This window comes from the organism of the source record quoted next, unplaced genomic scaffold (genome assembly GCF_019419815.1).
Source record: "Pyrus x bretschneideri cultivar Hongxiangsu unplaced genomic scaffold, Pyrus_bretschneideri_v1 Contig11, whole genome shotgun sequence".
NCBI classification, from domain to species: domain Eukaryota; kingdom Viridiplantae; phylum Streptophyta; class Magnoliopsida; order Rosales; family Rosaceae; genus Pyrus; species Pyrus x bretschneideri.
The window spans coordinates 3,332,806-3,348,158 of record NW_025999402.1 but is presented as its reverse complement, the minus strand read 5'-3'; the positions used below and the strand labels follow the sequence as shown (position 1 = coordinate 3,348,158).

At 37.9% G+C, this 15,353-nt stretch overlaps 2 protein-coding genes across 2 annotated transcripts; one reads left to right on the top strand and one right to left on the bottom strand.

Annotated features, from left to right (window-relative positions):
- The first annotated feature begins 150 nt into the window (after positions 1-150).
- LOC103966328 (carboxy-terminal domain RNA polymerase II polypeptide A small phosphatase 1) lies at positions 151-2,575 on the top strand. Its single transcript, XM_009379483.3, is given in 7 exon segments — positions 151-493; positions 495-560; positions 1,023-1,151; positions 1,243-1,363; positions 1,454-1,535; positions 1,840-1,993; positions 2,098-2,575. Coding segments are annotated over 7 exon segments (894 nt in total). The 5' UTR covers positions 151-277; the 3' UTR covers positions 2,224-2,575.
- A 265-nt stretch (positions 2,576-2,840) lies between these two features.
- On the bottom strand, positions 2,841-15,055 carry LOC125473883. Its single transcript, XM_048577292.1, is given in 27 exon segments — positions 2,841-3,220; positions 3,310-3,750; positions 3,828-3,872; positions 4,769-4,840; positions 4,925-4,947; positions 4,950-5,004; positions 5,093-5,188; positions 5,549-5,620; positions 6,269-6,316; positions 6,434-6,517; positions 6,605-6,712; positions 6,814-6,894; positions 7,074-7,113; positions 7,311-7,483; positions 7,611-7,670; positions 7,672-7,857; positions 7,941-8,057; positions 8,954-9,022; positions 9,304-9,892; positions 10,025-10,578; positions 10,723-10,851; positions 12,561-12,735; positions 13,723-13,891; positions 13,975-14,077; positions 14,153-14,245; positions 14,410-14,569; positions 14,696-15,055. Coding segments are annotated over 25 exon segments (3,402 nt in total). The 5' UTR covers position 14,569; positions 14,696-15,055; the 3' UTR covers positions 2,841-3,220; positions 3,310-3,648.
- Between the last annotated feature and the right edge of the window lie 298 nt (positions 15,056-15,353).

Below are 15,353 nucleotides of genomic sequence, written 5' to 3'. Positions count from 1 at the left end.
TGATTATCTTAAAAAAATAATAATAATAAATAAGTAAACCCACCCAATAACTCTGTCCCATAAAAGGGAAAAAATTATTAAAATTGGTCAAAATTTGGAAAAAATAAATATACCAAGCACAAGCAGACATAGTTTTTCGAGTTAAAAAGGAAAAGGTCCATCACCACCGTCCCATATTTTAATTTTTTCCAAAAAGTGACGAATCATATCACGTTACCATGATTGCCTCTCTGAGCTAGAATCGCGTTCAGTCACCGATCGGAGTTCGGCTGCTGCTATGGCGCCGATGGGACAGCCTGCCGCCGCCGCCGAAGTGTACGTGCCTATGACCCTTCAAGTATGGCGAGGTCTCGTGAACTGGGTGGGCTTCTTCTTCCAGATTATTCTTCAGATCCTCAGAGGCGCGCCTTGCCTTCCTCACCTGCTGTCCTGCATTTCTTCCTCTTCTCCGCCTACTTTCAGGCCTCTGCCCGTCGCCGAAGTCCCTCTCAACGACTTGTACGTCCTCCGCCCACGTCGAAAACGGCGTCGTTGATGGTCGCCCCGTCGAAAAGCTCACGGTGCGCTTCTTCTTTCTTCATCTCCTGGTTTTATTATCGCAGTTGTTAATTTTTACTGTTGGAAGTTAATTTCGTTGCATTATTATTTTCTGGGGTAATACAACTGAAATTTATGATCGGATGCAGTTATTTATGCGAAATAACAATCTGGGTTATTTGCTTAATCAATAAAACTATCTGGGTTAATTGCAAAAACTGGGATTTTTTGCTTCAAGTGAAATGAATCACCATGGTGTTCTTAATTTTTTTTCCTTTCAAAGTTTTACGGATAGAATTTAATTCGATTTAGTTAATTAAGCTTAAAAATGTTGGAACTTTTAGGCTTGTTTAGTAATTCTGTGAGTTGTTAAAGCTGAAGTTTATACGTCACGCAAAAATTTGATTACACTTTGTTCAGATGACATGAATATGCTAGCTTTTCTAGTGATGGGATTTAATTACTAATTGTATTTTGTAATGTAGGTAGTTCTTGATTTGGATGAGACTCTAGTATGTGCTTATGAAACATGTAGCGTGCCTGCGGTTGTTCGTGCTCAAGCAACGGAAGCTGGGCTGAAGTGGTTTGAAATAGAATGTCTATCTTCAGGGAAGGTATGTAGACCGCCCGTTCTCTGCAACTTTCATGCTGAAATTTGTTTGCCGTCTGATAGTGTGTTTAATATGATAATTCTTTGGGTTGAAGGAGTCTGATGGTAAACCAAAGGTCAATTATGTGACAGTGTTTGAACGTCCTGGTTTGCGAGAGTTCTTGAAGCGAGTTTGTGAGTTTGCTGATCTTGTGCTATTCACTGCTGGTCTTGAAGGTTTGTTGGTATCCCCGTCTTCACAATCTTTTTTTTATTCTATTTAGTTGTTTATTTATTTCGGATTTGTTATTTGATGACTCCATACAGATTATGCTAGACCACTTGTTGACAGAATTGATGTGGAGAATCTGTTTAAGCTTCGTCTTTATCGGCCTTCTACAGTTAGCACGTAAGTTTGTGATTTCCTTTATGTAACACCTCTTCATGTAAAGCATGCCCGGTGCAAATTCATAATAAGTGCTGACCCATTGTGCGATATATCAACATACACACGGACACGCACACATATGAAAACATAAATATAGCCGAATTTTGTACTCAAAGCTGTCACATGTGAACTAGTGCCAGTCTGCAAAGGAAAAGCCTTTGTGATTTATTTTTAAGGACTCTTTCCAATTTTAGTCATAAGTCTAAGCAATGGAATTTGTTATACTGTGTGCAAGGAATGATGTTTGAACTTGTGTAAACCATAGGGAATTTCGGGAGCATGTGAAAGATCTATCATGTTTGTCAAAAGATTTCTCTCGAATCGTCATTGTTGACAACAACCCATTCAGTTTTTTGCTGCAACCGTTGAATGGAATTCCATGCGTTCCATTTTCTGCTGGACAGCCATACGATGATCAGGTAATTCACTAATTCGCATTTTGTGTAAAGAGTTTATTAGTTATCTGAAGTATGCTCTGATTACAACCTTCTTTGCCTTTCATTCCGTCATGTCGATTGTATAGCTTTTGGAGGTCCTGCATCCTCTCCTCAAGCAGCTCTCCTTGCAAAAAGATGTGAGACCTATGCTTCATGAGAGATTCCACATGCCTGAATGGTTTCAAATGCATGGATTCCCTGTTTCTGGTTGAGAATATGGATGGTAATTAGGTTACCTAATGGATAGCTGCAATGTCTCGGGGCAGCCGACCAGATAGTTGTCCAGTGGAAGCATTTCTTGAGGGGTATTCTGCCCCCGTAAATTAGTATTCCGCAGGTGCCGGCAAAATCGAATTCGTTATATTGCTTCCAAGGCCAACAATTTTGACCTGGGAACATATTACGAAGGCTGTCTCATGGTAGGATTAACTCCAATTCTTTTGTAATTAGACGAGATTTCAAATAGGGTGTAATGCGTTCGGAAACTTCTGGGAAATTTTTTGGTTTATTCTTTCACAGTGTAATGTTATCATATCATCTCTGAATTTAATCGTTTTGTTTTCACGAGGCTTTAAGACATATGCTGGACCATAAACTGCGACTGAACGGAGTATATATGCTTCGATACAAACTTTTAGGGCCTGTTTTTGGACTGCTCTACTGCTCAGTGAAACTTGAAAAGTACTTCAAGGTCATGGAACCGCTTTCTGGAGAAGCACTTGTACTTCTAGGAAAAGCACTTCTTAGCAAAAGTACTCATTATATAGCTTGTTTGTACCGGAACTACAAGGTTCACCGAAGAGGAAAAAACAATCGCGAGAATGACGGAAGCAGCAAAGTTTTGATCATAATTGAATTGAATGTTGCCTACCATGCATCTCTCTTATTGTAACTTTTCTAAGAATGCGGTAAATCGGTTTTACATGGCTATGCGGTCCGTACTTATTACGGCATTCCCCATTTGATAATAACACGATGACACTCCACATGAATCTTCAACTAGCACTAGATGACTCCTTTGATTTCTCTGTGACTGCGTCCTTTTCCGAGTTGCTTGCATCGCCGGCCTGGGACTGACTTGTTTGTGCCTCGGCCTGGGACTGACTGGTTTGTATATCGGCCTGAGTCTGACTTGTCTGTGCCTCGGCCTGAGATTGACTTGTTTGTGCCGACGAATCTGAAACAATTCCCAAAACTACCAATATTGACCTGAAAAAAGAAAATCCAAATATCAGAGCTGATCTTCCCCGTTCTAGAGATCTTAATGTCAAATGAGACAAAAGCGACATTTCATTCACCTTGGAAGGGAAGATCGGATGTCCGGTTGACATGGCATGAGCAACCAACGGTGCTTTCAGAGCTGCAAGTTCTCTTCAGTGCGTTTTCTAGCTGTGCTGAAGGTAGCTGAGACAAAAATTATATACCATCAGCTCATACAGATGTGAAGAACGCTTGTTTCAAAGTCCAAAAATATATTTTAGACTAAGCAATTTCATCACATATTAACATAGATTTTCTTCCCTCGAGTGAACGAAATAGTCCAATGAGTATGCAGTTTATTATCCATTCAATCACAGAGTCGGGCTTCTAGTGCAAAAGGTAGTGATAAAAGATTGCAAGGATAAAGAAGCAACATGTTAGCAGCAAAGACACACCTGAAGCAGCACAGCAAATGACTGAGGTTTTGTCAAGGACGAACACTTCAAGAATCCCACCCACAACTTCGGGTATTTCCATATCTACAACATGTCATCAGTCACATAAACTACACTACACATTATAAATGAAAAGAAACAAGATTAAGAAACTGACTTACCTGCTTGCTCACAAGTCGAGAGAGGATCTCCATTATAAAATCTGCCTATGTTGTTTATTGACAAAAACTCGACAAGTCAGCAACACATCCAAAGTTTGAACGTGAAAAGTATAGTGAATTGTTCTTTTAATTTTAATGGTAAGCAATCACAGCCTTCACAGGTGGTAAACAATTAACCTAATAGGATATCTAGTAGATTTGCAAGTGGGCTTCCATAACTATCGAACATAAATGTAGGATGTGTACATAAATTTCGAAGATCTGATAAGCTACAATAATATTTACATTGAATGCTACACATACAAATATCTGCACATGGTCATAAAACTAAACTGAACCTGATAAGAACAAGTGGGGGCATACAAATGTAATTTCATAATGTTGACTAAGAAGAACTGTTGTTTGTTTAGATCTACTTCGGTTCATCGCTTTGACAGATTTGATTACAGTGTGACAGTAGTACAGAAGTTATAGTTTCTTATCCCCAAAAGCAAAATCAGCAGTACTACTCAAACTCGTAGTTTATTTATTAGTAAATAATTAATAGACAATTTTTTTTTTTCCAAAAAGTTCTGATGATGACATTTCAGTGTCAAACCAATTAGATTTTACGAGGGGCGAGATGAATAGGATTGAAAGAATTTCTCAGCAGCATATGCTTTCCCTAGAATTGTTGTGATTCAACTTGCCTAGACACTCCTTGTGTCAAGGAGTGATTCCTACCTAGCATCACACTAGCGTGATGCTGGTAATTTCTATTCATTTATTGTAATAATTCCAAGCTGTTCCTTGAATTTTCCTATTTTTCCTCAATTCTCAACAATTTACAGCATGCATCTCACATATTAAACAAACATCAGTAATCGTGGTCCAAAAAAGTACTAAATGCATGTATTTTCCTTCTTGTCCTACATCAGTTTAAAGATTTCTTCAGATCTTACCAGTGCAGGAAAGGCAACTATGGCTTGCAATACCGCAAGCATGAACAGTAAAGGAAGAGGAATCTGCTCAACCTGCAAATAAGAAGCTTGGTCATCTTTACGTTCCGCTTGAAAGCATTGTAAAAGAAAGATAAGGAAGTATCCAATTGTACAAACCAACTGATTCAAAACTTTGGCATAACTTGTTGGGTGAATATCTGCCTCTGCTCAAAGCAGGCATTGCATGCATCTGTGACCTGCTCATAAGAAAAAAAAACATTATCCAGCCATTCATTATTGCCACTCAAAGAGATTTTCAATCAAGAAAAAAAAAAAATGACATGCCTTCTTTAGTGGAATTCCATCTTTGTCGGGATCAATTCCGTGGATAGCAATCAAGATTTCAGCTGGAGCCAGAAGATGACCTGATTGGGATGATCCCTGTGCAAGGCGGATTAAAGGTCAAGCAACGAATAATAGTACTTCACAAGCATATTAATAGCAAAACTTACTTATGAAATCATGTAAAGGATTAAAAACTGTACGTAGAGAAACATGTGCGAAAAAATGAAAAGAAAGAAAGCATCATGAACACGGCAAAGAATGATGAATAAAAATTGTAACAAAGGAACCTTGAAATATCTGATAGCATGCAAAAATGACAAGGATCATTGAATGATTATGGCATTATCTTCAGATATTTTCATGACCCATACAAAACAAGCCAGAAGAGAAAAAATGCGAACAGTCTTACACTTAGAATGCGTATATTGCCAAGTTCTAACAAGGAAACATAGATACCTGTAGTGTGCAAGCTAGTGCTGCTTGGAACTTATCCAGTTGAAGATTCACAAGCGGAAATATAAGCATAACCTAACAAAAAGTAGCTACCTAAATCATTAACACCTAAATAAAAGAGCATCAACTGAATTAAAATCAATATGTAACTTTTATAGTCTAAAGAATCAACTGTAAGTAACTAAGAACTGGAAAGGATTCATCCATAATATACCAAGTACAAGATAACAAATTAAGTTCAAAGTACTAAGATCTGCTATTATAGCAGTTATTTGGATTGTGGATGGAGAGAAATAAGGTTCTGCGGTGATGAGTAAGTTAATTTCCTACGGGAGAGAAGCATGTTATTGGCATCTTTATGGGCATCAACGCCAAAGCATTTTATAGTATATTCCTTTAATTTAATGATCTTGATTGACAAGAGCTAAGATTTATGAATAAATTTGTAATCGCTTTCTTGTAGCTTCAGCATTATTTCTATCATAGACAGAAACCTTGTTCATCTTGTCCACTACATCATTTATCTTTTCCAATAAAATTAATTATATTTCTTATCAATATTAACCCAAGTAGAAAAAGCTACACCATTTCAAAATTGCACAAAATGTTGTTGATGGAATTGTGTAGCACTCCCAATTATAACAGAAAGGCATGTAACAAGTAACACAAACACACACATCACGTAGTAGTGCTATTATGAGAAGACATTGAAACGGATGGAACCTCATCTTTCAGCAGAAAGGGTAATATTGGAATAAGAATCTCTACATCCTGTAATCGTTCATACCCAACAATATATATATAAGCTAGATTTCCGAGGAAAAAAAACCATATATAAGCTAATAGTGTCATGTATTTTCAACTGTCATACAGAAATGATAAATGTACCTTCAGTTTTGAATCATATAGCTTTCTAACAGTAAAAATCAGTTCTTGAGAGGAAACTATTCCATCTGTCAGGGTATGTAAAACCTGATTCCATTAAACAGAAGAGAGGATTACAGATGTTATTTGTTAATCAATGGTACTGACAAAACTGTAATGTTGATAATTACAAACCTGGATCAGGAGGTTCTCGCTTCCAGTTGGAGGATCAGAAATAATTTCAAGAAGATTAGGTGACGATCCCACAGTACGTACAAGTATTGGAATTTGGCGATGTACCGCCTGCATTGCACCATACAACTGTTGAAAATTTTCCTCATGGGGATGGAATAGCAAGCCCTATGCTAATTTATACATCAATATACAATTAAAAATAACTAAACCTGCTTGACGGCCTTTGATGCGCTTCCATAAACAACAAATATTTGGCGAAAAAGGGAATGCTTCTGCCATGCGCTTCCATATTAACTAATAGACATTGAACAACTCAGCATTTGATAATAAGATAAAGTAACACCTTTGTACAAAGAGCAAAATACAATGATAAACACTGCTGGGCCTCGGCAATTGAAACGGATGACATGCTTTGAGAACTGCATGATTGATGATTATCAGAGGAGATATCTTTACTGTTACCACTCACCTGATGGAGGTTCATTGGAATGTTTTTCTGAATCAGAATCCTGAGGGAAAACCACTTAAATGTTAACTCTCTGATATATATCAATAATATAAAACATATTTGAGTTAAACCCCATATCGACAATGCAAAGATTAGAACCTTCTGTAATTTATTTTTCGATCCTTCAGCATCTATCTTTTCAGTTGCATCAACACTTTTCAGAGAAAGCAACATTTCAATAGCAAAATCTTCTATTCATTGGGCAATAGATGACAAAGGATAAAGCTTGTTTGCAACCCGTTAGACAAGGCAACCCATAATGGAAACAAATTTAGAACCACACACTTAACTCGTTGATCAAATAGCAAGTTGCGAGTAAGTACCAGACGTAAAGCCTTCATGCGCACTTCCTCCAGATTATGAACTGCACTCTTCCAGAGGAAAAAGAGAACAACAAAGTCAGACGAAATAAAGGAAAAAAGAAAATTTCTTCAACACATAAAGGTATAGAGGAATTTCAGAAACGGGAGTAACATAGAGATAAAAATACAAAAGAACCTGTAAAGCAATTTTTAAGCATAGATCTCGGAGATGAGGTCTTAGTAAAATCAGGCTCCAGGACAATGCTAAGACCTTGAGTCACTCGATCCCCACCTTGTGTTTCCTTCTCAGTTTTGCCGCAGTTTCCAGGTGAGCACATGCACTCCAATAATTTCAAAACTGAATCTGGTAAATAAGGAACCTCACCAAGCAATCTGCTTAGTGATTTTTCAGATGGTGGAAAAGAATCTGTAAGTGTTTCCACCTGCAAAGAAATGAAAGATATTATAAAAAGTTCTTCGACATTTGTAAAGCAAAAAGATGGTTAATATTGAGATAAAAGCACACCGCAGTTGAAAGGAACATTTCATATACAGAAGTAGCGGTTGTCGAAGAAAAGAAATCGCGTTCCTCTTCGGCCTCTCCAAATAACCTGTATAGGACACGTAATGTCAACTCGTGTCCCTGAAGAGATCCCAGTCACTTTCAGTTAGTACATAATATATATGCAAGAGAATCACAAGAACTCATAGTTAACAGCCATTATCCTTTTTTTTAACTACTAATATCTATTAAAAAATATCTGAATGAGTATTTGCAAAAGAATTGAATTTCAGCCCAGTATCTATAAAATACAGTAGTTTATTACAAATGGTACTATCTCCAAGAACATGAGATATTTGCAATCACATCTGGTAAGGTTAACAGGTATGTAGTTCTTAAAATTTCTACATCTAAACACATAACTGAAATGGCCGCGCTCCAAATTCCAATACATCTATTCAAAGGTTGGGTAAATTACATTTTACCACCTTGGGTTTGAGTGCAATTGCAACCTCATACAACATCTTTAAAACATTTCACTCCCGTACACAAACTTTTTTTTTGTTGCAATTTCATACATCCGTTAGTTTGACCGTTAAGTGATGACGTGGCAAATGCATGACCCACATATTTGATGACATAGCATATAAAAAATAATTGGTTATCAAAAAACAATTTAAACAAAAAATTAAATTAAAACAAAATAAAAAAGGGCCCACCCCTCTTCTCCCACCCGAGACCGTTAACTATTACCACTTATATGAAGATGACGGGGAAAAAGGAATAAGGGGAATTATTAACTCCACTCCTCAAACAATAAAAAAAAAACTTCAAACTTCCATTAAACAGATCATCCTTTTCTACGCAGCAACTGTATATGTGCTGCTCACATATAACCACCCATTGTGGTCCAAAAGACTCAAACAGAGTTTTCAATTCTAATAAACGAAAAGTGCATTCTTGTAAATATCAAATTAACATGATAGAGTGAAAAAATTACAAATATATCATACAATCATCAAATCCCGTTCACATACCTCATTATTCGTATAATCTGCCAAGATGTGCTTGTCCAGCAGTTTCCATGGGTCTAAATCCAAAGGGAACTACAAAGATAAATCAAATATTGATTCTGTAAAAAACCACAGCACTAAAAAGGTTTTCATCGAAATTAAGAAAATGACATCATCAAGTTAGCCTCCACTAAGAATGCCTAGTTTCAGCCCCTAACCCTAACACCAAAAAGAAATAAAGAAAAAAACTAAAAGGGGCTTAAGAATAAAATAAATAAATATCTGAACAACAATAACTAGAATTGAAACAAGGAACCACAATCACAGCCGGTGCAAATTACAGTTAGCCATTTAGAAGAAGCTTGAATTACTACCTCAACTCCTAAACTTATAAGGAGAGAACATTGTATTTGGGAACCTCCAGCAACGGCTATGTGCTTATGTGCCTCGATGATGCGAGTAAAAGCCAATTGCTGCAACCGATCCTTCTCTTCATCAGAAAGGATAACAACCGGCGCCGACATCTTGGGCACGACAAGATGATAGGACAATCCAACTGAAGTTGCTGTCGAAGAAAGCAGGCTGACATCTGCAACAGCTGAACGTGGACTGAGCTCCTCAGACTTATCCGTTGACAGTGATGGAGGTATATTAAGTGGAGTCTTTTGATCCATACTGGTAACTTGCTCTTGGCTTGCATTTTCTACCTTAAGACTGGTACATTGCTCTAGGCTTGCATCTTCTACATCCATTAAGGCTGATGAGGATGTAACGATAGGTTCTGATCCACTATTACAAGCAGAAGAATCCAGTCCAGGTATTTCACTCTCAAGATATTCCATATCATGATCAGATGGAATTGATGGGCAACTATGCTCCGTTTCAGATGAAGCTGGTAAACCCATAGGTAAGATAGCAGTATCATCTCCAACAACATAATCCATGCCGGTAGATGCAACACTGCTCTCAACTACAGGCTGCTACATGTTCTTTCTCCCTTTCAGATTTCTGCAATTACCATAAACATTTCAACTCTAGAAAAATAAAGGAAAAAAAAGGGGTGAAAACCAAAATGAGAGTAGAAAACTGTACCACTATATCATTGACACTGACTCACGAGCATCTAGGAGTGCAGCTATTGGAGGGAAAGTGCTTGTAAGTGAAAGAACATCAGCAATAAATGATGGTGGATATTTAACTTGAGAATCACTGCCGACTATACCCATGTTCATCAGAAATTGATCTCCTTCAGTTCCAATAAGATTGGGTGGAAGGTTGCACATATTAGCCATCACTACCTCTACTAACAAGTCAGCAGAGATACTTGACATAAGAATTTCTGAAGAACCAACAGCTTTTTCACCTTGAGCAACCAGCGCACCAAACATAGCAACAAGTTGCTGTACAGGTCCACTTTCACCATCTCCTCTAGAAGTGGTAGTTCCACTTGAAGAAACATCATCTTGAGACACAGAAACATTCCTATCTAACTCTTTAGCCGAATCCCCAAAGACACTAGATGTCGATTTGGCACGCTTTCCTGATACATTTTCATCCACTGCAAGATCACTACTATCAAGTGCTCCTAACCGTTTCTTCCCGAAACTACTTTGCACATCATTAGATATGTTAATAGTGCGCTTCTCTTCCTGCAAAACATAAAGCTCATGCTCAAGAAGCTTCAAGATACATGACGCCCATGGCCCAATGTGTACTTGTGCAAGAGCATCCATTTTTTTTTCACCTCTACATATCTAATATAATATGAAATAGGAAAAAAGGTGAAGGAATACCTTAGTAACTAGAGAATCATCTAGCCCGTCTTCCACACTTCGATTAATCTTGCATTCTTGCTGGGTGGCTAGCTCTACCAGCCCTCCAGCTTGCATCTTTCTCATCGCACCAACCAAACGATCCCGCCACTGCAGAATGCAAACTCCATTATTCAGATTCTTTATACTAAAGTAAATCACACAAAGTAGAAACAAGGTTACAGCAATTGAAGAAAAAAAACTGTATTGTATTGCAACAGATAATGAGAATAATGAAACTATTCCTTTTACAAGAAATCAATGTTTCAAAGCTATTAATGTTTTCAAAGCTATCAGTATTTCCAAAGGTATCAATGTTTTCAAAGCTGAAGACAGGCAACGAAATTCGTGGAATTATTCAAGCATGAAAAAAATCCTCCAAGTGGGTTTCTAATTATATTCTTTCAACCTTTACTGAAAGAGTTTGTCTGACAATTCTTTTGGGTTGGAAATCTTTTGGGTAATCACTAATCGACATACACTGTCATTGATCAATTGCTAGACTAAATAAGATGGTGATAGAAGTTTTCCCCACTTTCGTTATAAAATGTTGAACATACACGTGCAAACTGTTCATATAAATCTTTTGAGTAAGGCCCCGTTTGTTACACATCCTTAAGACGGGCTGGCTTAACTAGGATTACAGTCCTATGTTTGGTATGGTCAAGGACTACAATAATGAGACTAACATGGATTAAGAGAGGCTTTGCGCCTCACTAAACCCAATAATCTAATCATGAGCAAAGCTCGGTATTATAAAGTACTAGCTAGAAAGGAGGCCAATGACCTCACCCCTTCCCTTTCCCCGCGGGCATCTTCCTCCTCTTCTCTCTCTTTTCTCCCTTCATCCCTCTCTCTCTCTCTCTCTCTCCCCGCGTTTCTCTCCATTCTCTCCCTTTGAACCGACAACAAACGTCTTGGCTCCTAACCTGAATCAACCTTGCGCAGGCCTCCAGCTGTAGACAGGTTGGACTGATCGGAGAAAGAAATTTTGGAGAGGTAGAGATCTGGGTGGACAATTTTGGAGAAGATGATTTTAGTTGGGTGTTACCGTGTTACAATAGACTTTGGTTATGGTTGATTGAACAAAGGAAACAAATTAAACAGAAATTGTCGCAGATTGAGACGCTGCAGCGTGCCACAGTAGTTGTTCTGGTATAGTTCTTATCTTTGGAAGCTCTGCACTTCCACCCAAATACCATCAAGAATTTCAACTTAGATGAACCTCAAGAGCATCCAGATCGTCTCTCTATATCTCTCGCGGATACGGAATCTCCCAACCCAAATCAACCGCCACCAACCCACCACCGCAAATACCTACAGAGGGTGATGGAGAAGACAAATGTCAAACCAAATCTACCAGATAGGTTTCCAAACTAGAAGCCGAACGAATATCTAGTACTAACACAGTCTCTGAAATGGCATAGGACAATTGGTTTCCAAAGATCGAGCTGCTACTCCACCGGAACGGATCATACAAAGGGAAAATTCTATGGGGTCTTTCTAGAATCAATTGTTGGACAGCGTCCACTCAATAACAATACCATGACAGACACATTTCACGTTTTGTAGAAAGTTCTTCAATTGTAACAACATCCTTACTGAAAGAGAGAGCACCTATCATTTGTCAAAACAATTACTCCTTTGCACACCGGAGACCAATGCTCTTCAGAGCCACATGTTATCAACCATTTTTGAGCAATTATTCATTAACTTTCACTGCCTTACTCATAATTAACTGGCACCACAGGTATATCAAGGACAATTTATATAATAAAAGCCTTACGGTTTTTAGTATAGAATCATATAAAACAACAAACCAGTGCAGCACCCTGGTGCATACACTTTAAGCAGGTGAGAAAGGCATTTTTTAAGGCATGACGTGGCCCAGAAACATGTACCCCGTTAATGAGAGTGCTTGAGGGATCAAATCCAAGTAATACAGGCAAAACACGACCAAAGAATGCAGGCCTCTTCTTTGCAATTGCTGAAAGACTGGCAAGACCCGTCAAATAAAATAAAGAATAGAAAAACTTGCAGTAAATGTAAACAAGCAGACACAAATGGTTACAATTGTACCCAAAAAAAATATAAGGAAGCTCCTACCCTGGAGGACTCAGAATAAATACTATATTTATGATTTAATATTTTTACAAAAGAATATATCGGTCATCACAATCTACTCTCGTTCCAAGATATTTTGTCCTCAATAACCCTACTAGTGCCACTATTATCTTCACCCTATATATGATCCTAAAACAGTCCTCTAGTACATAACAATCAACCACTTAAACAGTCCTCTAGTACATAACAATCAACCACCTAACTCCTTAATAATTTGACATTTACCCAAAACGTAGCTCATCACGCCACTCAAAGAACAATTGTTTATAAATTTAAACATCATCATTTGGGGTAACTGTTTGATATCAGGAGACATAGTTATCACTTATCAACACCCATAACCTAGGTTCATACATATGCTTACGTTTAAACTTTTTTCTTACCAAACCCAGTGACAAAAGAGAGGAAACAAAAAGAAAATTCCCTTATAACATGCACTTGCTCCTTTTATTTAGATGCAGTGTTTGTAAAGTGAGAACATTTTTTACACCTTTTACTTTTCAGGTGATGTTAGAGAGAATCTTTTTAGACCATGTTTTGTAGATTACATGGTGTAGCAGTTGATGGTTGGTCTAAATCATTAAAAAAGAAATCCAATCATCAACCACCACATCATGTGGCTTACAAAATAATGGTCTAAAACGATGGTCTCCCTAGCATTTCCCTTACTTTTCTCATGGAGAACAGCTCCTCTGGAGCTCCAGATATGGTTTACAAATTTTTAATCTTCAAAACTAATTTTAAATTACAGAGGGTCGTCTACACCTTATCAGCATTAAAATTTAGGATACAAGGTCTGTATGGAGTAATGCATAACAGTGGTAGAAAATTGAATATGGCCCAAGAAAATCAAGATACCTGTTAATAAGCACAACGATCACTAAGCTACCAAGAGATTTCACAGTTGGGAACCTGAGTTGATCAAGCAATAGACCCAAACTTTTACTAGCCTCAATTGACAAATCTCCAACATTGAGTAGGGAATGACCACCACGAAGCCAGGATACATTAAAATCCACCAAGTCCCCTACAAAGCGGACAAGCATCCTTCATAAGCAAAAACAAGCCAGTTCAGTTATGAGCATAAATAACAGAGTCAAATTTAATTACCTTCATGATCAGGGGGCGCCGGGGAGCCATTAGGGTCAGGAGTATAAAGAAGAATGACTGACTCAACAAATTTCAGTGCTCGCATTACTCCGCCGCTTCCCGGCTGTTAAGCATGATACAGTGAATTAGATATCAATGAAAATCCGATCATCTTATCATCAAAAGAATGCTTCCATACCCGAAAAGCTATAGAGTATATTTCATCCTTCAACTTTAACACCCATGCCCAAGCCAACTCAAGCAAACTGTCCAATTCACTAGTATGTAGACCCTGAAAGGTCAACCGGGAATCAGAATGTCGATTTTTACAAACTCAACTTGGATTTACATAGTCAATACTTAACCATAAAAAGTAACCCGAATTCCGAATAGTAGCACCAAAACCTCCATTAGTAAGGCATTACACAACGTTTCAAGTTCAACCAAAAGAATTACCTGAATCGAAACCTTTTCGAGAACGCAATGAAATAAATGAATCCCGGTAGTGATCGCCTGTCGAGCAACTGCCAGTGTTCCATCACTCAAAACATTAATTAAAGAGCGTACAATTTCTGGCAACAATTCAACATGCATCAATCCAATTTCGCCAAGCATTCTACATTCCAAAAACAAAAGCGAAATTTCTCAATTAATTACGATACGGTTAATTTAAAGAGAAGAATAATTAAACTAGTACAAACTAGGGTTTTACAAAACAGCACTCGGTGGCGAATTTGCGAACCGGTCGGACTGAAGCTCGAAGAAGCGAGGGAGGAGTTCGGAAAGCAAATCAGGGTCCTGTTACCAAATCGTGCTTCGATTGGCGCAACCGGTCGAGCTTCGACGGAATGTCGGAGGCGAATATGGCGGAGTCCATGAGACAAGCCAGCCTTTCGTGGGAATTGGCGGTCATCGTCATGCCCACCATTGCAGAAACGAAACCCTAATTTGTTTTGCTCTCACAGTCGATACAGTGAGATGGTTCGGACATAGGGTTGAAGGGGGCGAAGAGAGATTTGAAACTTCGGGGAGAGAGGGTGGTGGGGGAGGGAAAAGGGTGGGAAGTTTGAAAGTGGAGAATCCAAATTCGCGGTTCCTGACCACGGACGGGGAAAATTTTTGAATTTCATAATTCAGTGAAACTCGAGTTGCAAACGTGGATTATGTTGGTTGGTTAGGTCAATATGCCACATTTTGTATTTAAGTTTGAATTCTTATTCTTGCAACTTATAACTCGTTTGGATGTAATTTTAAAATAGCTAAAAGTATTTTTGATGAAAATGTTTTTAAAACTTTTTTTTTAGTAAAGACGTAAATCCTGAAAAAACACTTAAAAGTGTTTTCTAAAAGAAGCACTAGTTACATTTTCTCTAAAAACAATTTTAGTAATTTTAAAAGCA